A 27,194-nucleotide genomic window follows, 5' to 3' on the forward strand; every position below is an offset into this window, starting at 1 on the left:
TATTTTAGGAATATTTTGTTGTTTTAATTCAAATGAAAACGTACTTGAAATTCTTACTTGTTCCAGATGTTGTACTTTTTCCAGATGATATTTGTATTATAAAATTCATGAATTGTTAAGTTGAAGGTACTGTAATTTGATTCATTTACGGCGTATGAACAAATTAAGTAATTAATAGAGTTAAGAAGTGTGAAAGTACTGTAATTTGATTCATTTACGGCGTATGAACAAATTAAGTAATTAATAGAGTTAAGCTAAGGCTATTACTTAAAACTCTGAATAAAAGAGTTGGAATGATTGAAAAATTCCCTACAACGTCTCTTTAAGTAACTAATTATTAATTAGTAATAAAAGTCTAAAAATAAAAATTCCCTTGAAAGTAAAAAAGTCTCTTTAAGTGACTAAAAATCTAAGTAACTGATGGTCCGTGCATCAACCAAATAACGAACACTTATTCGGCTGATGCGCAGAACATTTTCTTCGCATACATACGGAAATAATGGACCATAATACACAAAATAGCGAATTTCCCTAGGATTTAAAGTTTTACCTGGCTTATTTTGATATTAATGTTTACTTTTTTAGAATATGAATCAGTCATTTGAATAAATGGAGTCAATTTTATATCCTATAACTTCACAAAAGAAAATAAATATATTAAAATTTAAATCGATCTAATGTACAGCTACTTTAAAAAATAATGAATAAAATAAAAATCTTTTTTGTGATACACATTTTATTAAAAAGGAAAAGCATTTTAATTTTTTCTATTTCGTTGTGTATAATTTATAAATCATTATTAATAATTATTATTATAACAACTTTTCTTTCAAATTAATTCATTGACAATGCTCATATTAAAATAATTACATACATTAAAATTCAAGAACTTTTTAAAAATTAAATGTAGTTATCTTTTTCTTTAAATGAAATATTTCCTGATACGGGAAAAAAACAGAAAATCCGATGTATTTTTTTTAATCCGGGACAAAAATAATTTAAAAATTTTTACTGTTTTGCCATCAGACTCAGTGACCATTTTATGTATATTAAGCTGCTGAAATACTGCTTTTTCAAAATACGTCTCTTAGAAATGCTATGAATTTCGTTTATCTAGTTTTTATATATGGCAAAATACGATAATATACAATATATATATATATATAATCCGAGATAAAGCAGAATTCAGAATTGGAAATGTAATCCTTGCATAACTTGAGAGCTACAAAAGATACAGAAATATCGATATGAAGAATAATAACAAAGAGCTACTTTATAATTAAATTCAAAATATTAATGAAAATACTCTTATATATACATTTCAATTTTGTATCTGTGTATAAGTTCTTCAATAATATTATTGTTGGTGAAAAAATATGAATTTGAATATTGTTCAAATAATAATCGTATTTTTCCTATTATCGATATTTTTTTAACTTTAAATTTATCATCAGACTGATGCATGCATGTGTATTCTTCTTCAATCTCATGTTATGCTATGAATTTAATGAATCTAATGGAAATATGCTTACCAGAAGAAAATATGAATTTTTAGTATTGTTCAACTAACAATTATTTTCCCCCCAGTTTTGTACCTTAGTGGAAGTTTTCCACCAGAAGAAAATATGAATTTTTAGTATTGTTCAACTAACAATTATTTTCCCCCCAGTTTTGTACCTTAGTGGAAGTTTTCCACCAGTAGAAAATATGAATTTTTAGCATTGTTCAACTAACAATTATATTCTTTGTTTCTAAATGTTATCAGCTAAATGTTATAGTTTTTTAAAACTAATTTATGCATGCATATACATCCTATTTCAATCTCACGTTTTGTCATGAATTGCATCTATAAATCTATTCTCAGTATTTTCTCTCTTGAAATTTGTCCAAAAATTTGTACTATATTTCAGTAATAATAAATTTTGTATATTATATATATTTTTTATATTTGAGTAATTTATTTTTTTACTGCCTTCTTAGAATGAGAGTTTGTTACCAAATTGCATAATGATTTAATTTTTTTGATTTACAAGATTGTTATTTTACATTAATCTGTCTATAATATAAAAAAGTTGCTGTTTGATTGACTTTGTGATTGGTAGAAAGCGAATCACCTGATTCATCACATTTGAGGTTTATTTTGCCAGTATTGTTTGGAATATTTATTGAGAAGTATTATTATGCCATATTAAATATTTATACAGCACTTGATGAGGAAATTATGCCAAAAAAAGAAAAATAAAGCTTAAATTAACACTAAATTATCAGTAAACGAGTTTAAAACAATATTATTTGTTAATTCTACTTTTAGACACACCATTTGTGGCAATAAATAACTTTCCGGTTTGTTTGACTTTTTAAAGTAACAAAAAATTTTCATCTCTCAGCTTTCAATCGTCTGAATATCTAAACAATACACGTGTTAGTTCTGCATTGTTTTTTAAATGGGAATGGGGCTTCCAGCAATATCAAATGAAGGGAGCGGGGGGGGGGGGGGAATGCGAAGAAAGACCAAGCAAAAATCTACAATTTGAAAAGAAAAGTTGATCGTGAAGCTGCTATGTTGGCGGTAAAACGTGAAAAATTTAAGCAATATTGTGATATTAGAGATATAAGTAAAGATTCTCGTTCTTTGTTTGAGTTCTGAGTAGAAAGTAAGTTGATCGGCAAACGTATGCTTCGTAAACGTAAAGCTTCCAACGTTGAACGAATGGGTAGTGAAGTTTAAATACTTGCTAATACTAATGGAACTAATGAACATCAGGTTGGAGAGTAAATTCGGGCAAGGGGTGAAGTTCCTTAATTATTAAATAAAAATATTTGAATCAATTTTTTAAAGATGTAATTAACATTTGCAATTTAAAACTTTTTATAATTCGAAAACAATCTAATTTTGGAATTTTCGTTATCAAATTTGTAATAATAAACGATATTTAAGCAAACTTTTCAGTAAAGCCTTTAAATTTTAAATGGAAAGTTTGCAAATCAGCATTTTGATAATGCAGATGCAGAAATTCTTTGCTTTAGAATCAAGCCTTTCTCATAGAACAAAAGCTGTCATAGATAATGTTTCAGAATCAAATTACCCCTTTCTAGGGCGGTGGGAGGTATGCTTTCCACCAAATTTATCAATCTTTATATGAAATGATGTAGGTTGGCATAAGTTCTGAAAAATATTTTTAGTGTCAGAAACTTAGATGCTTCAGTTCTTTATCTTACACAAAATCATGTGTTTTGATTTGTTACTTAATTATTAATTAACCAAATTAATTAATTAATCTAATTAAATTTATCTAATAATCTAAATGAATCGCTTTTCTTATTCTAATTTCCAGCCTAAAAATATTTTAACATAATATGACTAGAAAAAAATTGCCCTTTAAAGAGTTAAAATTTTATTCTTTTTTTCCAACATCATTCTCCCATCAATGACTAAAGTTTTTGATTTAGTCAATGATTTCCCACCTCATTTTTATTTAAACCCTTTATTTATCAACTGTGCTTTAAAGTACCGTTTAAATCCGGCTGACATCATTACAATATGATTATTTTTTCTAAATATAGTAGAAGAAAGAGCACGAAGAACGTATTTTTGAATAGAAAGCAATAGATATCAATTAAAGTTAACATTAAAAATCTTTTATTAATAATTTAATTAATTAACTTGCTTTAATTAAGTAAAAAAAATTTCTTCTTCTTGGGTTTATTCTGTACCAAAACATTACTAATGGTTCAAATATAAATTTAAAAAATGGATGGTAAAATAATTCGGTAAATAAAAGGTTAAAACCACATTTGTTATAAATAACCATCGCATTATTATTTAAACCATCATTTTTACAAACCTTTTAGTTTTATTATGTTCCGATTCGATTTAAAAATGAAATATTTCATATAGGGCAGAATTGCATTTTGTTTTAAAAAAAATAAAAGAAAGAAAAATGTTCAGATTCATAAGCGTAATTAAAACTATTAATTTCTCTTTCTCAAACTGAATAAATTGTTCCATTGACTAATTTCGGGGAAGGGAGGGAAAATCGGAAATATGCCAATTTGTTTTCATGTTTATACATAAACATGAAATAGCATTTTAAACATTTTCTTTTGTGGCGAGCAATTTTTATCATTGGAATATTTATATTATTATCCATATGAAGCAGCATTACATTACTTTGATCTCTTTTAATAAAAAAATGCACAGATATAGCCTAAAGAGTATTTAAAAGAAATCTTTTACAACCGTTTATTCATATTTTCTCCTTATTAATCATGCAGAAAGGTTCATTAAAAATGAGTAATATTTAATGATCCTTTACCCGCAATTTCAGTTATTTGTTTTATATCAGTGGTTCTTAACCTTTTTAAGCCGCGACCCAAATTTGAGAAATATGTTCATGTCGCGACCCAAAAAAAAGTCACATTTTTTTCATTGCTTTATTTTAGATCGTATTTTTAAAAAATCTTCAATCCTAAGATGATGATTTTTTTCAACTTACAATTTTTTTATTTATTTTTTTAATAATAAAGATAAACAAAAGTACTTTTCGATCCAAGGAAAATTTAATTAATAATCAAGTGTTTTTAATAATTTTTATTGACCAAATTAAAATATATTTATAACTTTTTGAAAATAATTGACATTTTAACTTATTCCTAAAAATAAAGAAATATCAATACATATGTTAAGTCTTATAAATTTTAAATGCAAGTCATACAGTTTTAATGAGAACCTTGTGCTTGAATACATTTTGAAAGATCTTTAAACCTCGGTTGAATGCTTGTCAAGGATCACCTTATATCTATTTCAGGATTTAACTTGTTCCGGTAATTGTTTTTGATTACACACAGAGCCGAAAAACCAACCTCACACATATATGTTGTTGCAAAGGGATCTTATATTTTTTGGATATTTTTTGATCTTGTTAATCACATTCATTTTCGATTGTTGATATTTATTCAAGTCGTCATTTCTAAAATGTCTGAAATTTGGTGTATTACTAACTTTTTTGGTTCGACTCAGCGCGACCCAAGAAATATGCTTCGCGACCCAATTTTGGGTCGCGACCCATAGGTTAAGAATCGCTGTTTTATATTAATAGTCTTTTCGTTTTCATGATATATATAGAAAATTAAAATTAAGTACTAATTTCAACAACTATGAAAAGAGTACTAATTCAATAAAAGAAAGTAATGATACAGAACAATTAGAAAAAGGAAATTTTCCTTTATAGTTAAATTCGATTCTAAATTATTAAACTGTTTCAAGAATGATTAAATCTGTAATGAAAGGAAAATAGTGAAATACTATTTATTTTAAATTTGTTTCATTTTTTCTCTTTAATATTGTAATTTAATTTCAGTCAATTAGCTAATAAATTAAAACTTCACAAATCAATAATGAAGTCAAAGTATTTGAAGATACAGAGGCTTATAACTGAGCTAGAGGTTTTCGATAGCGATGCAATTCCACTTCATATCGCTATAAGTCGAACATTTTTTTCCAAATATTTGTTTTGGATTCTCTATTTGTATATAAGTTTTACTTAATTTTACATATAAAATATTGATTAAAATGCTCCATGAAAAGTAAATGCTTTGTTTAGAAATTAACTGAACTGTTAGTAGCGTTCAACTTATAATTATGATCAACTTTGTGTCAAAGTTTCATAAAACTCAGATCTGAAAGTTTTAATGCATGAAAAATCTTTTCCATATTTTTTTAATTTAGAGTCTTATTCAAAAAAAAAATTGTTATTTGTTTTTTTTTCCCCGATCTAAAATAGTCAAAAGGTTCTGTTTCCCATCGAATTACTGAATTTTTAGTTTTAAGTCTGCAATTAAACGACAGAATTAAGTATTTAAAAATTGAAAAATCACCTGGAAACGCTTCAATATCTCCAAAGCTCCTTATATTATTATAAAACTCTGAAAAACTATAAATGTACAAAACAGGAGGTGTCATCTAATCAAAGTTAAATATATTCGTATGGCAATAAGAATTAAACTCATATCTTAACTTTCTTATGTTCCAAATATAAACGTTTCTAAATTTATAATGGAACTTTCACCAGATATTACTTTTTCCCATATAAAGCAGTAAATAGTATAATATTGGGTAAATTTATTTATTTATTAAAATATTTTACAAGCTTTGTTCTCATATGCTTCAAAGCATTAGATCACAGTTCCATTTACGATATTGTTTGAACATTTATGCAAAGTTTAGATTTTATTGCTTTAATGGAATCAAACTTTCTTTTGTTACAGGTAAGAATCGGGATGTCATCAAAAATCTGCCTTGCAGGCCGATTCTACATTTACTAACCTGGAGAATCAGTACACCTTAGCATTAATATGGTATGAAATTCTAAAGACCGAAATGTCAAGAGCATAATCCAATTCCACTGTTGCAAAATCGATTTTGATCAAAAGACTCATTTCTATTTCGATGTATGTATACCAATAATGAACATAATAATTTATTTTATTCTATAATCTTACATCTCACACTAATAGTTATCTGTGGTCGGTCTCGTTGCCTGTGTATAATGAAATTTAAACATTCTACATAAGGCATCTAAATAAAATGCGGCACATTTATTTCTAGACAATGCTGTCTTAAGACATCGTCGAGGTTTGTAAAATGAACATGTAAGATCGAATTTTTATATAAATATATAATAAGTTGAACTCAAAATGCCATTTCGTTCTGGTTTTTGATAGCAATTATTTCAAAGGGAACATTTTCCTTTTTATCTAGAATTCATGTATCTTTTGTTTTAAGTTCAAATGTATCCTTATAATAAAGGTTTTTCTTTTTTCATACGTTGATTTAAAAAGTATTAAATATTTTACTCAAGGCTTGAATATTTATTTCATTACAATGTCTTAGAAAGTGATCAAATCTTTACTAATAGAGGAGAATTTGCAAGTATGAGGGTGCACGTTTGCGTTCTACACAAAAAGTCCTTTGAACTATAAGTTTTATACAGATATATTTTGGAGGGAGTAAATATGCACCACAAACTGATTTTTTTTTAAAAGAAATCTCGTGGTGCACTTAATTTTCAGTTAATTTAATAAAAAAAATAATTCTATTTATCAACAATTACTCGCAAATCTTGCTTAATTTTTACTTAATTTAATCAAAATTAATTCTATCAGCTACAATAAATAAATATTCATTTCAATCTGCTTTGTGAATTTTATTTAATGGATCCTTTTCATTTACTTAATTAACTGAAAAAAAGCACCTGTGTTATCTTTTGTACTTGAGATATGAAATTCTTTTCTAAAATAACTTATTTTCATATGCCAGCTTGTCAATGACTTTTGTTATTTCTGTACATCCCAGAATATGTATGCACTGTCTACATGTTCATAAAAATAATTTTAGTATTTACAATATATCTTATTTCCAACACTGCCTATTTTATATGCGTCATCTAGCATTTTGTCTTATCAAATTATATTTTAAGCGAGTATAAGTACACATGTACTCAATTCTACACTCAACATAAGTACGTATGCACTCAATTATTTAATACTTTAATAAAATACTTTGTATTTTCTAAAGTAAAGAGGAATTGAAAGATCCACTAAACAGAAGTAACATGTTAAGAAAGTATCCAGTTCTTATCATTCATCATAACTTAATAACTCTTATTAATAATAACTCTTGATTTTGTCTCCAAAATATGATGTAATTCTTATAACTTGTTTCAATTTTGTTTCGATTCAACGTTTCCTTTTAGCTAAACCACATGTTTTAAGTAGTTTATATCGTTGCATTGTCATCAAGAATTATCAATTTGGGATTAGTATACCAACTTTGCACATAGTTTGATTTTATAAAAAAAAAAGTGAAGCCATTAGGATTGGCTTAAAGTGAACCTTTATTTTTATTATTTTAGTTATATTTTCCAATTTTATCAATAAACAAAAAGGAGCTGTGGGCCAGTAAAAACTTAATACAATACCAACCCAACCTTATCGAAGGTGTTATGCTAAAAGTCAAGTGTTATTCTTCAACAATTATTTTAATATTTCAATGATATTCAAATGCAATGAGGTACAGAAATATAAAAAAAGGAATGCAAGAATTAATTTTGGGTAATTTTTTTTTCTTTCAGAAAAACGTTGTTATATCCTTAATTGACATTCATTATCAAGGAATAAAAACTCAATGTAATAAAATAAAACATGTTAGGTAATCGATTAGGATAGGCAATCGATTTTTTTTAAATAGTAATTGATTTGAAAATTATTCGTCAAATTAGTAATCGATTTTCAACAAAGCGTACAACAAAGGTTTTAGACCCTGTCTTCAGTCAAAAGAGATAAAAGAAAAATGTAATGTGTCAAAAAATATCCGTTAAAATCTGACATATATCTTCGAAGACAGTATCCTCACGATTATTCATATAAACTTAAAGTAAATTGCTTAAAAATTTTGCCAAATGATTTCCCCCCTTTTTCTTGGGGTCTACGATACGTAAAGGATTGAGAACTCCTTAGTGCCATTGAAAAGCAGGGTTAAACCTACGAGTGTCGAATTCATTGTCATTTCCTAATTAAATAACAGCGCATTTCTAATTATTTCAATTCTTATAAGAACGAAAAAAAAAAAATCCTATTGAACAGATTTTTGTCCTTTAAATGAATTTTTATTGTTATTTAAATATAAATTTAAGTACTATTTTTACTTAAATATAAATTTAAGTACCGTAAATTCTGTAATTCGATGCAAGAATCTGATATATCATTGAATAAAAAATGGTAAAATTTATTCTTTAATGCTTAATTATTCTTATATTTTTTTAAAAAAATTATAAAGTTACTTAATATTGTCAAAAATAAACACACCAAAAAGAATATCTTAAGTTAATGTAATATTTAATGATATATTGCACAAAATTAAGAATACAAATTATATAGGAATATACTTTCAGTTCCGATGTTTTTTTGTGTCTTTGGAAAGGTTAATAATTTAGAAGTAAGAAATTCTAAAAGCTTGAAGAATATTCAAATGAAGCTTTGTCATTTGTTTGTTATGCAGTAACAGCAATAACAAATCGAATTTTTTTTTAAATTATAAAAGAAAATCACATTTTTATTCAATTTAGTATTTCACCAAGGCCTTGTTATAAAGATGATTTACAGCGGAAGTAAAAGTCGTTTGATTCGAGACCGAAGCTATCGCGTAAGAAAATCCTTATACCGAGCAAATCTTTGATGAATTTTAAAACCGAATTCAGGACACAAATATTATGATTCTGAAACCTAATAAAATTATGCTTCACGTAAAAATAATTATTACTTCTAAAGGGAGGTAGAAACATATAAATATTGAAAAAATGATTGAATTTAGAGATGAAATCGCCATTTTCTTAATTAATCATCATACTTAATGCCGCAATAAATGAAACTAAAAACGAAGTGATCGCATGATGAGTGCAGAATACAATGTGTTCTGCACTTTTATTTATTTAATGCACGCATACTTATTATATTTTTTACATATTTATTTAATTGGTAAAGATGTATTAAATTTTACTTATTAAATTTTTAAAGATACTTCTTTGTAAACATTGTATTCAGTAATTTTTTTTAACTCACTTCCTAATATGCTATGGAATTTTGAAATTTCGTAAACTTGTGTATTTTTGATGACAATTCAATATTTTATTTAATTGATTAATTACTAATTAATTAAATTTTAATACTGATTAATTTAGTCATTAAATTTTGATTTCTACCAATAACACTACATAGTATTAAATTTTGAAGATAATTGACTTCAAATTTTCTTAAAAACTTTACTAATGAATTATAAACTTAAAATTAGAAAATCATCAAAATAAAACAATCTGTTATTAAATTTAAAAAAACTACTCGTATTAATTCTGGCTTTAAGTATAAAGATATGACATGATAAATTATATTTCGTCAATCTCTTTCAACTACTTAAATATGGTTTCTAAAATTTTGTAATATCTTTAACATATTTATTTCCAGAATTTGATAAAAGAAGATAATTTAATCATATTTAATTATTTTTTCTCAAATAAAATCGTATCAAAAGGACAATTTTAATAGAAAATTACGATTTTAAACTTATCACAATGTTAGAAATCGTTACGGATATTTCATTTTTAAAACTCTACTATCTTTGAGACATATCGAAATGAATGTGTTTTTATTTTTGTAGTTAAGGAATCTGCATGAAAATAAGATCTACCTTCAATTAATTTATTTCGAATTAATCTCTTGCATCAACTTTTGCGATAACCAAAAATTTATTTTCACATTCTCCAGCATCATTTTCTTTCTATCAACCGTTTCTTGACAAGTGTTCTGTTTGTGGCTTATGTGTATATGACCAGCAATGTATGAAATGTTGAATTGAATACTGGGTATTTTTAGGCAAAGTATGAAATATAAGATTTATTATATACTTTTCCTAGACCTTCTATATAATACTTAGACATGTTACAGAATAATAAATGTTATTTTGGCACAGTTTGATAGAATATCCTGATAAGCTTATTATTCAGTTTTGAAACACAGGGTACACAAAATTTCCATTTTATCATCTTTACAAGCATGCTCACAAAAGCACGATTTTTTTTTCCACAGCATTTTTTTGATTTGCTTGTTTATTTTAAACGCACACAAAGGGTATAAAAAACAAATCTCTTCGCTAAGCATGTCAACATTACGTTGGTTTAATCCACTTTTTTTCAAGTCTTATTTGTTTCATATTTTAATGGTTAGATGTTCTATGAAATGCTTAGGATATGTGAAATGTTTTATCGTTTCATACATTGCCGACCATTTTAGGCGCTCTATAAAATGCCTCGGTATTCATACATTGGCAGTAACATTAATTATTCTGCTATATATGTTAATTACATTATATTGTTATATCTACTATATGCTTGTTCCGTTTTCTGTCCTTCCACTTTTGTGATAGGTAACTATTTATTTCATTACATTCAATACTGCTGATATTTATATCCCAATTTGTCTTCACATTCTACATCATTTTTTACTGTAATCATTTCATGATCCCATTTTTCTTTCCCTAAAAAATTTCAATTCTGAAGGGCAGAAAGTTCCTGTTTGCGAATCACACTTTTGAAATCTTTTTGATTTCTTTACATTGATATGTTTTAAGATCTTAAATAAGCATCACATTTTCAATGGCTATAACTCTGCTAAGAATCTACATTATCTGCTCAGCTTAGAATTTATTCAAATATACTATTTGTTAGATGATTGGCTTCTAATACACTAGCCGATACTAATACAGTATTTTCAATGAAAGTATGTTCCCTGAAAGTACATATTATGAAAGATTAATGGATTCGAACTAGGAATTCATTTTTAAAGACGTTAAGTCAGTGACCGTGAGCACGAATTAAGTAAACAATTCCAAAAGAACAGTCTAAAATCGGTTGTCTTAGCAAAACAATTAAGATAATAACCTTTGCATTTTTTAAAATAAAATTATGCATTTAGATATAATTTTAGACAGGAAATCCAAAACTCTTATAAGGTAAAATTGATATTGTATAATTACTTTTTATTCCTAATTTGTCGATTATGATCCTTCAGTTAACCCTTTGTATGAAATTATGTAAGTTGGCATAAGTTCTGACAAACTTTTTTTAGAAAGAAACTTAGACACTTCATTTCTTTATCTCACACAAAATGATGTGCCTTGATTTGTTACTTAATTATTAACTAACCAAATTAATTAATCAAATTAAATTTATCTAATAAGCTAAATGAATCCCTTTTCTATTCTAATTTCAAGTCTAAAAAATATTTTAACATAACATGACTAGAAAAAAATGGCCCTTTAAAGGGTTAAAGTAAACACTTTGAAATTATATTATGTTACATTCTTTTTAGATTATACTTGTATTGCATTTTAATAATAAAAAAAAATGTTTCTCTGGAACCAGCTAAGATGGGAAGCTTTGAAATTTAAAAAAATCTTGTATGCTCTTTATTTAATGCTTGCTTAATACATACACTCAAAAATTCTTTTAAGAATACAATTGTATTATTTTTAAGTGTTTTTTATGTATCTGTATGTTTCCAGTTTTGATTGAGAGAAGGAAATAAATCCTTGAATAAAAGGAAAAAGTTCTCATAACGGCTATGTATTTGTTTATATATACTATATTATTGGCACAGCTCGAGAAGTGAAATATTGAGCTAAACATTTTATTGTTTTTGAAATACAGGATTCAGTGCTTAGTTAATGGATAAAAGGTTGAGTAATATTGAATTAAAATATGTGCCAATGCTGCTGTATCTAAGAGAAAGATGTTTTAATGTTAGAAACGATCATAACTCAAAATTGATATAATTTGGGAATTACTCCAATATTGTATCTTTTGAAAGATGATTTAAAAAAAGAACTTCAAAAATTTATGATTATTCTATGCAGAAAAATAAAGACTTATTTTTTAATGCCTCTGTGGTTTAATTAAATGCCGCAATCAATGATGATATTAACAAATTCAAAAGCAATTTAAAATTTCTTACTACAATTTGAATGTGGTGGAAATACAATGTCCAATAGTTTATGCTAGGAATAAATAGTTCTTCAAATTATTACATTCAATTTGGATTTACTAAAAGACAATATTTATGGCTATAGAAGAATCTTTAGAAATTTGGATTGCTTTAGAACGAAAGCTTCAATTCAATTCTTAACGACGAAATTGGTAATACAATCAGCAATAAATAAAAATGACCTTTAGCTTCTATCTTTGAGGCAGTAATCAATCATCTTCATTATATCCTTTTATACATCTTATATTAATTTTTTGCATTATAAAATTGCAATTAAATGTGACATAACATAATAGAAAATCTATTTGATTATATATTTTTATTGACAGTAAGTTTCATAAAATAGGCAGGTTTCTTTAATTGAAGTCATTTTACAATCATAATTGGATCCCCCCTCCCCTTTGAAACTAACAAATATCAATTGTCTTAAATTATTTTAGGACTTCTTTCAAAGAGATATTTTAAGTTGAAACATGTAGTTGAAGCTTCAATTGTTTACTTATAACATAGATAAGAAGATCACAATTTCAATATTTGTTCGTTATCAACAGTTTATATATTTAGGAATTACCAGCACCCATCTGTAACTTCGATTTTAATTGTGAATAAATATTTTCATAATATTTCGTTTGTTTGGGATCATTTGGATTTGTTTTGGATAAAATTATGCTCGAAATAAATGCGAAAATTTTATGAAATTTCAAGCTATACTAATTAATCTGGTTGCTAAGGGACAAAACTAGGATCTTAATCTACAAGTGTGCTTACTACAGGTCATTTTATATAATGGAGACATATTTCATGACACAAACATTCTACGCGAGATGCATGTGAAACCTGTCTGAAATACCACAGGAATATGACCAAAATATAACAAATAAATCGTAAATTAAGAATAATTTCAATAAAAATCAGAAACTAATATCTTTGGAATACACACAAGACACAATCAATTCTTAAGTTATGGAATTGCTTAATATTATAATATAAAACCAATGATTTTATTTATATTATTTTTCTTATAAATCAAAATTTCAAAAGAAAATTTGTACTCACTGTGTTTTTGATGTAGATACATATAAATATATTTTAACGATGATTTCAAAAAATTTCGATGAATTCTTCCAATTTGAATGACGTTGTACATTTGCCTGATTGTTACTGAGATGTAAAATGGAACCATATGTTGCCACAGATTTCATGATTCTGAATTTTTCTAGGTTATTAAATTTGAAGTTGCCACCTATATTTTTAAATGTCCTTTTTCTTTACAATTAATTATTACCTACATTTATTTCACTGCATTAAAGCTAAAAATATTCAGAATTTTCATTCTGGAATTTGAACTTTTTTAATTTCGAATTCCTCTACAGAGAAAGTTTTTAATCCCTGGCAACAAGTGCGACTAGTAACGAAATTTTGGATTTGATAGATAAAAGATACTTTTAAATGTATGCATTGTATAATTTGAATCTTTTTGCCCTAAGGAAGGAATTAGGACTCAGATGCATACGTTTTCACGTGGTATTAAGGTCTGATTTTAATACTCGTGATCTGAAAAATAAAATTTTATTGGTTGATAATAAACGCCTCTTTGTAATGCTGTGATTTTGCTTAAAACTGTCAAGAACAAGCAATATTAACCCTTTGCAGTCGGATGACGAATCTCACTCGCCATTCAAGGCGGTGCATCAGTTTGACCTTTTATTTATTTATTTAATTTTGATTGTGAAAAATACCCGTAGAGTAGTAAGAAGATGCAAATTAATTAAACGGGGTAGTTCGACTTAAAACATTATATAAATTTTTCGGAGCAATAAACAAATCTTTGTATTAGGTAAATAAATAATTATGCATCGAATTATTTTTCCGAGTGTAAAGGGTTAAAATCATGCAGCGTTTATAACGCCGTTCGAAAGACACCTTACCAGTTCAAAAGGTTCTAAATGTAGTTGACAGTTTCATTTCAGTAAATTACTTCCAATATTGTATGTTGTATGGTATTTAAAAAAAAAATCTAAAATTAAACAATTTAGCTGTTTTAATTTTAATTATGATTTTAAAAATCTGCCTTTACTCTATTTACAAGCTTATAAAGTAATAAAATGACAAAGAAAGCAAACATAGGCAAGAAGCAGCAATCTTTATTCGTTAAAAAATGATTTAAAAATACTTTTCTTGCATTTCATTATTTACATACTTGTGCTGTAAGGACCAGGGAACAAACAAATATACTACAGGGATCGTTATTATGGGCTGCACAGACATTTCAATGCAAGATTTCCATAGCAACCATAAAGAGATTCAAAATAAAAAAACTGCTTTGCCGAGGCTATTGTAAAAATCTTTTACAAAAAAACTCAATAGTTTTTTTTTCTCCATGGTACATTTTATTTAATGTTATATTTCCAGAATATTATTATATGACAGCACTCAGATTTTTCTGATTTGAATGATTTATAAAGAAATGCTCAACACAATGATGCAACATCTAGATGATGCCACTGAACACTTCACAACTAACATTTCGTACAGACAGAAATTTCTTCCAATACTACTTTTTAACGACACACAAACAACATTTAGAATCGATGTAATAAAGTTTAGAAATTAAAAAAAAGAGAACAACTTAACGAAAACGATTCTATATCACATGACACTAATGGAGGTGCAGATGGACTGCGAGTTTTGGTGCAGTGTGACTACCCCAAGAAGGAACTACCCTTTATTTAAAACAGTATAAAAGAACAATGAGTTTTAATTATGAAGCAAATTTGAATAGAAATAACTTCTCAGAAACTTACTGTAAGTCGTAATTAAAAGAGAACAAAAATCAAAATGTTTAATGTCTCTCCGATATTTTTCAATATGTCTTCAAAATTTTCATATTCAACCGAAGATCATATTTTTATTGTAAAAAAAAATAATTATTTAAGCGGGGAAAATGCAATATTAATTCTACCAAATCTTCAATTTTTTTAAAAGCCAAGCCTTCTAGAGCAACAAAAAATTTTGGTTTGCTTAAGATGACTTTTTTTTTTCCCTCCAGAACCTAGGTTTTGCTATCAGGTTACTTCTTCACTTTCACAACATTGCAGATTAAATTCCTTTCCTTTTTGGACTTTTTTTTTTCCAGTAAAGAAAAAATTTGACGTACTATCAGCAAAAACTCAGAAGTTATTTCAGTTCATACTTGTAGTTTAATTTAGACTCACCCTTATTTAACAAGTTATTGAATTTACAAAATTATCTATAAAGTTTTTCTGCTGAAGTTTCAAAAATGAACTATTTCATACATAAACCAAAAAAAAAAAAAAAAATCCTAATTACACTAAAAAAAGTTTTTAATCCTAAATTCTTATTTTCATTCAGATAATAATTTAATAGAAGAACTGTAAAATATTAAGGGGAAAAAAAGATTTTGATAGAATTCAAATATATTAAGATAGTTTATATTCCGTATTGATATATATATATAAAAGAAAAGAAACTTATTAATTATATTGTAAGAAATTATTTCCAGTGGAAAATAATTTCTTACAATATAAAGCATTTCCAGTATAAGAATCAAGATGAGCTTTTATGGATTAATATTCTTTTTAATTTAAGCATGGCCTAATCTTCTTTAACAAATATTGTATAGAAATGACATATCAAATCATTTTAAATTATTTTTTTTCACTTAATTTAATATTTTTACTTTAGGTTATATAAACAATAAGTATTATTCATAAATTTTATTTTTCAAATAATTTGCAAAAATCATAGCGATGATCAATATTTGAGGCCCACATTAAAATACATTTCTGGCTAATCACTAGTTTGATGACACATTTTCCCAAATTATTCAAAAATTGGCATTTTTTTATAAACCGAATTATTTCAGAATAAAGTTTGGCAGCTTAAACATTAGTAATATTTTACATTTTAAATTTCTCTAAAAATTTAATAATTCACACTGCACAATTAAAAGTTCAATTTTTTATATAAATCACCATTTTTTGAACTTTTTTTTTTTTTCAAAACCTCGCAGCCTCTGTAGGAACTTTGTTTTATGCAAATGCTTAAACAATGACACTCATAATGAATGGTGGGTGAAACGGTTAAACATCAAATTCAAAATACAGAACTTTCATACGTGTAGATAAAATGTTTAAACATATTACATATTTGACTCTCCAAAGTAACAGCTATATGCAACAATCACCACTGCTCTACATATACATATATAGCAAGTTAAATTTCTGACAATAAAAAGAGATTAAATTTTATTAATTTTAAATGTTAAAAAAATCCAAATTTCAATCAGTTGTCGCTTAAAGCTTGCTGCTAAAGGGGAAAAAAATCATAAGCAACAACTGCTAATCAATTATTAGCAATAGAGTTCAAGCAAAAGTATTTACTCACAGAATATAATCAGCAATATATAAAAGAGTTATTATTGGGAATAAAATAATTATCTTCTGTGATTTACTAGTAAAATTATTTTACTGAAAAGATTTCAAATTAAAAGAAATTTTAAAAAAAGAAAGAAAACACTGGTTTTTAAAGAAAAAAAATAAAATGCTATATTTAAAAAAAAGAAAAAGAAAAGAAAAAACCCCTGCTAGATTTGAAAGAAAGAAAAAAGAAAAGAAAATCGTTAGATTTGAAAGGGGAGGGAAAGGGAAAGAAAAGAAAACGCTAGATTTTGGATTAAAAGATGAAATCGTAAAATTTAAAAATATGGTGCAAAAGAAAAAGACAAAATTTACAATATACATAAGAAATAATTACATATCGAGGAACTTATCCCAATAAATACAATTTATAAATATATAATAAAAATAAACTAAAATTTATAATTGCCTCATTTAACGCTTACTTGTAAACGCTCAATATTTAATTCAGGAACATAAAAGAATTTTTGATAAACAAAAGGAACTTACGTACGCCAGTGCAAGTAGCAAATATATATACCAATAAATAAAATAAAGAAAAATCAAACACAAATCAGTGCACAGTTACTAGTGCAAATATGTAATGAAGAACATGTCAAATGGCGAAAAAGTCATTTCTTTATATTTATAAAGGGAAAAAAAGGGAGGGGGGGCACGTATATTATTTGAATTATGAAACTACTAGTTTTAGTAGTTACAAAAATATTCGATTATTTATTTATGGGTTTGGATTATGGTATAACTAAAAGCTTGAAAATTAATATAAAAAACACATATTGTTGCAAAAATGGAGATTTCATACAATCTAAAAGTATGGCCAAAAAGAAAAATTCAGTGTGAAATGATTTTTTTTTTTTCGCTCTTCCTACTTAGAATTCAAAATTTTAAAGGATTATTATAAAAATTATTTATTCTTGGTTTAAATTTAAAACCATCGCTTTGCATTAAAAAACTTTCTCTATCAATAAAAATCTGAATCACATTTTTTAAATTATTTATGACTGATAAATAATTACTTTGAAATGTTCTGATTATTTTTTTTTAAAAATGTCAAACGAAAGATTTTTTTAATAATAATGAAAATTTTGATATGCTTAGGAAATGTATACCTGAAAAAATATAATGGCATAATTAGGAGAAAAAAAAAACTCTTTCCCATTTGTGCATGTCCTTCTAAATCTTGATAAAAATTCTGATTTATTTCATCCTGTAATTTAAATCATTATATTTTTGAATGCAACATAAAACACAGCACCAGCATAATCAAAAATATAAAGAAAAAAAAATAATAGTAAGCCTCTACCAGCCAGAAAACACCATAGCGAAAATACTCAGAATCATTCTTTGTATAAGCAGATTAGTTATGTATATAAAAAACAAAAAAAAGCAAAGCAAAAAAAAGTAATAGCAAAGAATATAATAGAAATAAAAATCTGCAGTTGTCCAAAACAAAGGATCAACCAATGGAACATAAATTTCAAGGTAGATGCAGGTTGTAATAGCATGAAAAAGGATCAAAGAATGATCTAAACATTTCACTACACATATGTATACTACACTTTTATACAAAATGTAAACGATTATAGCAGATGATACAGAAATCAACTTGTGAAGACAATATCCTATATTTTTAGCACAAAAAAATAATTTTTTTTAAAATTTAGCATTTTTTCCCCAAAAGTTGATAGAGACTAGCTCTCCTCAAACATAACTTTTAAATTAATGTGTATTTAACATGGTTTCCAAATCTTTAACATTTTCAAATAACTTGAGAGATTGAGATTCTTAATTAAAATCTTATTTCTTTTTTTTTTTTTTCTAAAGCATACATAATATTTTTCATATTCATTCATATGAAATATTTAACCTTTAAAAATACCATTTACCCAAATAAACAAAAATGGTAAGAATCTTAAAATCCAAGATTTAAAATTTAGAACATGAAATGAGACAAAGAATTTCTTCCAACACTACGTTTTTCCTCTAAAGAGCATTCTCAAAAGAATCTGCTATTTAATCAGATTATGTTCAGGAATGGAAAATAATCTTATATAACAAAGATTAGTCTGTTAAAATATGTCCCAGATCCTAAACAGAAAAGAAAAACTTTTACTTTCCAAAAAATTAGATAGCTAGCATCGCATTAACACAACAAATAGAGTACCAGAATTTGTTTCATTAGGTTGAATAGCAACTTTAAGTCAACTAGATAGCGTAAAAAATCATTGATTTTTAAATTTAAAGACCGTCTATGTTAATCTTTGAATTGTACTAAAAAAGACAGATCAAATAAGATAGATTCAGCTCAGGCACTATCTATCTTCATTTGTCCGTATGCTTAAAAATTTCCTAAAACACATAAAATTTTTTGGATAAAATAAAATAACTTTAATAAAAATTTAATAATTTTTAAAGAAGGAAAGATGTTTGTAGCAATGCAGAATTTTCATGATACACGTGGTTTTACAATTGCATCAGTAATAAAGTACTATGATTCCATGTAAACAATCAGTTGTCAAGAAATAAAATCATGAATAACAAATTATGACAGAAGATGCACTGATTGGAAATCGTAAGAAAATGCAATTAAGTGTAAACTTATCCATTACAGTAATTAATTAGGATTTAAAAAAAATAGAAAAATTTAAATGGATCTAACAGAAATTTTGTTTTTCAGATTTATGGAAACCATGTTTTATTATACAGAATTGAGTAAACATATTAATCAACTATGAGTCTTCACGGAATTTGATTTCTGTACCATGGACATGATTACAAACAAAACAATTGAGGAACTTTCACACCATGACATGAAACAGAATTGCAATTTGATCGCTCGAAAGTGATGCAGTAAGGGTAAAAATTGTTTGGCACAGCCCTGCTACTTTTACAATATATTTTTACAATGATTTTAATCTGTTACTTTTATTATTTTGTTACTGGAGAATATACGTTCAAATTTGTTTAATTGAATAAGTATTAAAAATTTTAACTAGAAAATGAGACATTTAAATGCATTTTATAGAGTAGTACTTAGAATATTGGCTTCGTTTTATGATAAAATTCATTTTATGTACGCCAACCTAATATACACGAAATGGCCATTTAAATCAAATGATCACTTGGCGAATTTGTTTCGGGAAAAGCAGCCAACTAAGTAAGTTGCTTCAGTCAAAAAGAACGAATCGACCGTTTAATAGATATTTAAAATTTTTGGATGCATTATGTTTGAAATTGCTTAGCTTTTGTTGAATTTTGGAGTTACTATATTATAGTTTATAAAAATTTCTAAGAATAATATTTTTCAATAAGAAAAGTTAATAAATCTTCTCCTTTCTTACGAAATAGATCCAATATCGTTTTCTTCAACTATAATAACATACTACAAAGTTAATCAAAGTGCATCACTAACATTTTAAAAATATACCATTGAAATATGAGATTAAAACATGAACTTAATTTTTTTTCTCTGTCTTTATCGTAAAAATTTTTAACATGAAAACGAATATAATCATCCAGAATTTCAAAGAATTTTTTTATTTATTATTACAAATGGGATTTTACCGCATTTTATTTAAAGAATTGAAAACATTAATTTTTGGAGCATTCCTGCTGTAATAAATGAAATTTTTAGTTTTTAATACCAATACAAATAAGATCTTAAGGGGTGTTTACAAACGGCACATCAAACAAAAATAAGCAATTAATTAAAAAATTTTGCTAAAAATTTGTTTCTTGATACCTCTATTTATGTAACAGAATTAGTATTTCTTAATAAAATTTTAAATCATGTTTTATAATAAATTCTTCCTTTAACACGCACAATTCCACAGTTTTGTTAACTTTTCACTTCAACAAAAGATTAGATTTCATTTTATCAAAAAATTTTACATCACATGAAAGTTTTAACTAATCACACAAAGCTAACTATACTTACAAGAAAGCAATGCTTAGTGTTCATATGTATACAAAGAACCCAAAAACGTACATTTTGTCGGTGGCTGTTTCGGAAAAATATCTGAAATACACAACTTTGCTTCAATTGAATTCTTTCTGCAAAAGATCACAGATCATATCGACATCACTTATCTACAAATATGAACAAATAGCTTGATAACTCGTTCGTGTACTATGGATACAATGACTAAAGAGATTGATATGATGCATAGAAAAAAATTAATTAGGATATCGCTTGATTCCTTTTTTTTTACTCATTAGTGACAAATACCATGCTTCTATGACCCTGAGATGAGAAAATGAGTTTTAAAAACAGGTGGTTTTCGTCTCATTCTGAGCATTGTAGTATAAAAAACATGTATGTTTCGTAGTCTTCGATTGGTAAAGACATGTAACTAAGTAAGTTGCCTTTCAAAATGATGTGCTTATTAGATTCATAACTGATAAAAATTCAAAAGAACAAAAAAAATATCATAATCAATGTCTTTCATTTCTGTTGGTAAATATACAGATTTCAGGAACTTTAAAGGGAAAGTAAAAAATTCAAGTAGAAATTCCGTTTACATTCAAACGCAACACAAAAATAGGAAAAAAATCATTCATTTCAGATTAAACAAATGTAACAAATGTAAAATTAAAAAAAAGGTTAATAATGAAATAAGTTTTCAATAAAAACTTCCAAATAAGAATCGAGACTAAATAAAATTTCAAACTTAGCACTTAACTGAAAGTCATAGTATACTGATGAATCCACGACATAAATCAGCAAAATAAAATTAAAAAGCCTTGTCAATTTTCAATAAAACTTGAGTAAAATAACGTCTTTGCAGAGACCGTTGCCTTCCGTGGGGAATCAATCAATCAGCTCTTTAGTGTGTTGCATGACTGTCGTTGCATAACATCCGCTTCAGTGAGAGCATTTAGGAACATTTAAACCAAAGACTTTGATATCTGACTTATAAACACATAGATCTCCAACAATGATTTAGGAACAATAACTTAACAAAACATCTAGAAACATCTCTAAACAGATAGAAAACATTTAATAAGCAGAAATAACATTGCTATATCTAAAACAGAGAACCTATTTTCAATTAACTCATTAGTGACAAATGTCCAAAAACGATTAAATTCGATGAACTTCAAGCATTGATGAGACAACTTTAAAATTATTTCATTGAAGACATCTCACAAAAAGTGTATTACAATAACAAACTAATCCAAAAGGTACTTTCAAATTAGAGCGCGATTGTAAACAAAATTCGTAATTTTTTTTTAAATCTTTTTATTTAAACATTTAAAGTTTTATAATTAATAACTCATTAAAATTCAGTTAAAAAAACATCCCATATTCTTTAGGTATCATTTCCAACCTTTTTGAATCTGAGTAAAGGTGCATCTTTTTACTATCCCGCTGAAACAAACTTTATATTTTCCAAAGTATTAAATCTCAAATTAACCCCAGCAATACATTGCACAAAAATTCATATAAACTTTTATATAAGGAACCATAACTTTAAAAGGATGAATCTCAGATTGCATGATAGAGGAATGGTTCAAGAGACAGAAATGTCGATTTCTATTCTCAGAAATTCTTACTATACCTGCTCCTTAATGAATAAAACGTTTACTTTCGGTTCGCTTCAACACATTTGATTCTGTATCGTGCTTTTGATTTCAGGGTTAACAAAACCTACTAAGCTAAGAAGGGAATATGCTCTCACTACAGCTGATGTCAACGACAGCGGCTTATGATTTTACAACTGAAAATCACATAAGATTTTGCAAGTGTCATTTTTTTTTTCTCATCACACGAAAAAAATGCATTGTTTTTAAAAATGTTCAAGTCTTAGTCCCACACAGGTGGTGGAGCGAAAAATGTCCACGTCTCGACGTGGTCCAGGAACATCTACCAAATATCACCTAATGGCATTCTCACGCAGTCGCTATGTGTGCTTTCTTAGCCGTCAGAGGAATGACCATGCTGCTATCATCTTCACTTAAATGTTTCACACCATTCAGGCGTGGGGGGTTAGATTCTCTAGAATCGTCGCTATGATGTACTACGGTCTTATTCGTTCCATTTATGGGCTGTATCATTGTAGCAATGCCCAATAGTTTACTTCTCTGGTTCGCAATCCTCTGAGACAGAGGTCTCCTGTGGTAATTATTCACATGGTAATCATAGTCTTCTTCATGGTGAGCATCTTCCTCGATGGCATCTACTTCAGAATCGCTCCTAGAACTGGAAAGGTCCAGTACACCTTCCACGGATGACAGAAAGCGATTCGGAACGATAACGGTAACTGGTTTAACATCCACGTTGGACGGTGACAAGCTCATATCGATTGCCTGCGTTTGCATGGACCGTTTGTCTCTGAGAAAGAGTTCTTTCTGTTGCGGGGTGAGAATACTAATGGTTCTACTAGGTTTCCGTCTGTTACCATTGGTGATCACACCGTTACTCATCACCATGAGAGGATTGTGATTCGTGAGCTCCCCATTATTGTAATGATGGCTGTTATTGTTATTATTATGCACAACGGAGTTAATCGGATGCACAGCTTCCGGTGATGGTTGTTCCGTTTCTGAAGATGAATTATGGTGGTCTGCAATGTTTTCTTCATTGTCCGACAGATGCAGAAGCTCTTCGTCGTGATCTTCGTTATCGTCGTGATCCGACGGTGTTTCCTCATAAGCTTTCGGACGCCTGCCCCTTCTCGGCTTTCCCAAGTTGGACTCGTTTTTGGGGCATTTGTGATGGTTCAGATGATGTCGCCGGCGGTATCTTCCTTTGCAATCCGGACACTGGTAAGGTTTCTCTCCCCTATGAATGAGCATGTGGGCCTTCAGCTGATTACTGTCGGAAAACCTCGAGTCGCACCTTTCGCAAGCGTAGGGTCGCTCGCCAGTGTGCACCCGGAGATGTCGCCGGAGGTTGGCCACTTGGACAAAGTGGCGATCACAGTGTGAGCACTGGTAAGGCTTCTCTCCAGTATGGAGACGCATATGCGTCTTCAAGTGATGGTCCCTCGTAAATCTTTTGTGGCACTCTGGACATTCAAAAGGCTTCTCGCCTGTATGTGTTCTCTCATGGTTCTGGAGCACGTGCTTGTAACCGAACTCGCGGTTGCAGATGCTGCAGTAGAATTTCTTGCTTCCATTCTTGACTAGGCCGTTCTTGCCGGACTTGTCGCTGTCTCCATTAGTGGTGGCGGCATCGGTAATGAGCGTGCCGCCCACTGGAAGGGCATTGATGTCCACGGCCACCTCGGCCACACCGTTACGGTGACTCTGTTCGTCCAGAGATCTCATATCGCACTTGTCGATTCCGCCGTTGGTGGCGCTGCTGGCGGTCTTCACTCCTTCTGCTACCTCCGGCCCGTCCTTCATAGTCGGCGGCCACGGTTAACCTACGAGCAGAAACAAGAAGAAGCAGTAAGTAACGAGGAATCTCATTAGAGCCTTTTTTTTTATTATTTTTTAAAAGAGAAGCGCGGAATAAAATTATGCTAATGCCTAACGAATCAATGCGAAACAAACGATCCGCTGTACCTGCTTATGCCGCACCCTCATTAGACCGCCGATACGCCACGCTTTTAATTGGCTGACGCGAGACGTAAAAAGTATTTCTCCCGTTCTTTTTCATGTGCGGGGGCGGTGGAGTTAGCGAGAAAACAAAGAAAAACGCAACTTAGCCTTCCGTCAGCGCAAACATTCGGGGAGAAGGGGGGAGGGCAAATCACAGCCTCGAACTGAAAAGGATGATGAATAGGGGAAGGGTACACATTAGAGAAATACTTGATGGGAAATATTTACTCCTTGGGCTCTTAGTTCTTCCTCCTCATAGTTTTTTTTTCTTTGATGATATTTTCCTTGCCCCCACCCCTATTTTTTTTTCTCTCTCCTTCAACTCGCGTGACAACCTATCCCTTATTGTTAAAGCGGAATTTGATGAAAAATTAGGTTACGCGCCAATAAATGCCTCTACAGTATGATTTGAGTTTATGTGTTAATAAACGCTTTTCGGGGAAAAGAATCTTCCTTTTCCCAACTTTAAAAAAAAAAAAAAAAAAAAAAAAGATGAACCCTTTTTTTTTCTCTCGCGGCATGCACTATGCAATCATTTCATGTATAACGATCCGTCATATTAGACACGCCCCATTGAAGTTTATAAAGGTAAATTATTTTTAAACAAATTTGCCGGTAATAATAAATTACATTTATCAACTGCATATATTAACTTGTTAACTGTGTATGGCAAAATATTTTGTCATACACGAACTACTACTACAATAGGTGTGAGCACATTTTTCATCATGGGAATTTGCCATAATAATATGAACGTTCCATTGTCCCCATTATGAAATGAGTTGAACAAAAGTTTCTTCTCCAGTTAACAGTTTAATTAACAATAATTACGATTAGCAGTCAAAGATTTAAGTCAAAATCTCACCAGAAACCTTTCAAAAGACGATTATTGGTAGTAGATAGGCACGTGGCTTCCAGCGCCTCGTTAACAGTGTCGGAACTTTTGATCTAGCGACATCTTTCAACCTCCATCAAACTAAATAAACAAAACGTGTTTGGTATGATGCTAAAAAGGGAAACAAAGGCGCATGCGCGACAAATGCCTTTGATAGCTTTCTGGAAAGTAAATCTGTCGCCCTATTGTCTAAGTGAGTAAAGTAATTCAGAGTATTTGATGCTTTTTTAAATGGCTCATTTTGGTATTCCTGTTTTTGTATTTTAAATCATTTTTTTTAATTATGAATTTGAATTCCAAAGTGTGGTAGCATACACGAAGCTAATTTGTTTAGGTTCTCTTAATACAAATGTGATTCAAATTTTTTTTAAATCACTTTTTGTACTTTAACGAGTAATAAAAATAAAAGCATTTAATGGAATTTTTTCTGTTAGCAAAATTAAATATTAATTAGCAATATTATTCTGTTTGTTTATTTGAAATTTTTGAAAGAATTTTATCTAGTGAAAGTATGATATTTTTGAAAAAGAAATAGTTTGCAGATTTAAAAAGGATGTTTAAAAAAAAAAAAAAAACCTGTTAACCTCTTGAGATTTAGAAATATTATTTGGCATCTTAACTAACTTACACATCTTGTTTGTTATAATTATAGCTATTATAATGTAATTATTATTTTTGCTATACCGCCAACTTGAACACAAAGATCGTTAGCATCGTTAAAGATTTAAGCATGCTCAACTAAATGTGTCTGTTATATTATTTGCCAATGTGAATTAATTATTGAAGAATTAATGTGAATTAATTATAGAAGAATTAATGTGAATTAATTATTAAAAGAAATAGTTTGCAAATTTAAAAAAGATGTTAAAAAATCCTTTTAACCTCTTGAGATTTAGAAATATTATTTGGCATTCTAACTAACTTACACATCCTGTTTGTTATAATTATAGCTATTATAATGTAATTATTATTTTTGCTATACCGCCAACTTAAACACAAAGATCATTAACATCGTTAAAGATTTAAGCATGCTCAACTAAATATGTCTGTTATATTATTTGCCAATGTGAATTAATTATTGATTAACATATTAAAGATTTTAGAATGCGAAGAAGTAAATTGCCCCAAATGGAAAAGCATTTCTCCTTTCCAGTAGAAATTTTGATAAAATCAAATTTGCTAAACTGGTAATTTTAGTAATTGAAAATATTATCGAATTAAAGACATTTCATTCATTATCGAATTAAAGACATTCATTTCATCAAATAACTCTGAAATAAAACATGAGAAAAAATCCTTTGAAATTGTTGTTTACAAATTGTTTTTAAATTTTAAGCATAACATTACATTCACGCCTGTAAAATAAATAAATAATTAAGAATTTGTGTTGTTGTTGTTGAAAAATGGAGCAGAGAAATAAATTTTTAGACCAAATTAAGGTCACAGGAAGAAAGACATGGCTCTTAAGAAATATTTTCAGGGATATTTAAAGACTAACGAAATTCTTAATCTCTCAGTAATCCCTTTGTTTATAGCACCAGTTTATATTTTAGAGGATCCGAACAAATGCAATGGTTAATAATTTTAACCCTTTAAAGGGCCATTTTTTTCTAGTCATATTATGTTAAAATATTTTTAGGCTTGAAATTAGAATAAGAAAAGGGATTCCTTTAGCTTATTAGATAAATTTAATTTGATTAATTAATTAATTTGGTTCATTA

General features: G+C 28.1%; 1 protein-coding gene across 3 annotated transcripts in view; it reads right to left on the minus strand.

Annotated features, from left to right (window-relative positions):
• Positions 1 to 22,149: 22,149 nt before the first annotated feature.
• LOC129971084 (zinc finger protein 13-like) overlaps positions 22,150 to 27,194 on the minus strand; it is a 207,038-nt gene continuing 201,993 nt past the window's right edge. For 2 of the 3 annotated variants that reach the window (XM_056084557.1, XM_056084556.1), the window contains one exon: positions 22,150 to 24,400. In XM_056084557.1, the coding sequence (XP_055940532.1) occupies positions 22,923 to 24,380 (1,458 nt within the window). In that variant the 5' untranslated portion in view covers positions 24,381 to 24,400 and the 3' untranslated portion in view covers positions 22,150 to 22,922. Of the gene's footprint in view, positions 24,401 to 25,443; positions 25,549 to 27,194 lie in introns of those variants that run through there. The other variant, XM_056084555.1, reaches the window with a different exon arrangement.

This window comes from Argiope bruennichi, chromosome 6 (assembly GCF_947563725.1).
Source record: "Argiope bruennichi chromosome 6, qqArgBrue1.1, whole genome shotgun sequence".
Lineage (NCBI taxonomy): Eukaryota > Metazoa > Arthropoda > Arachnida > Araneae > Araneidae > Argiope > Argiope bruennichi.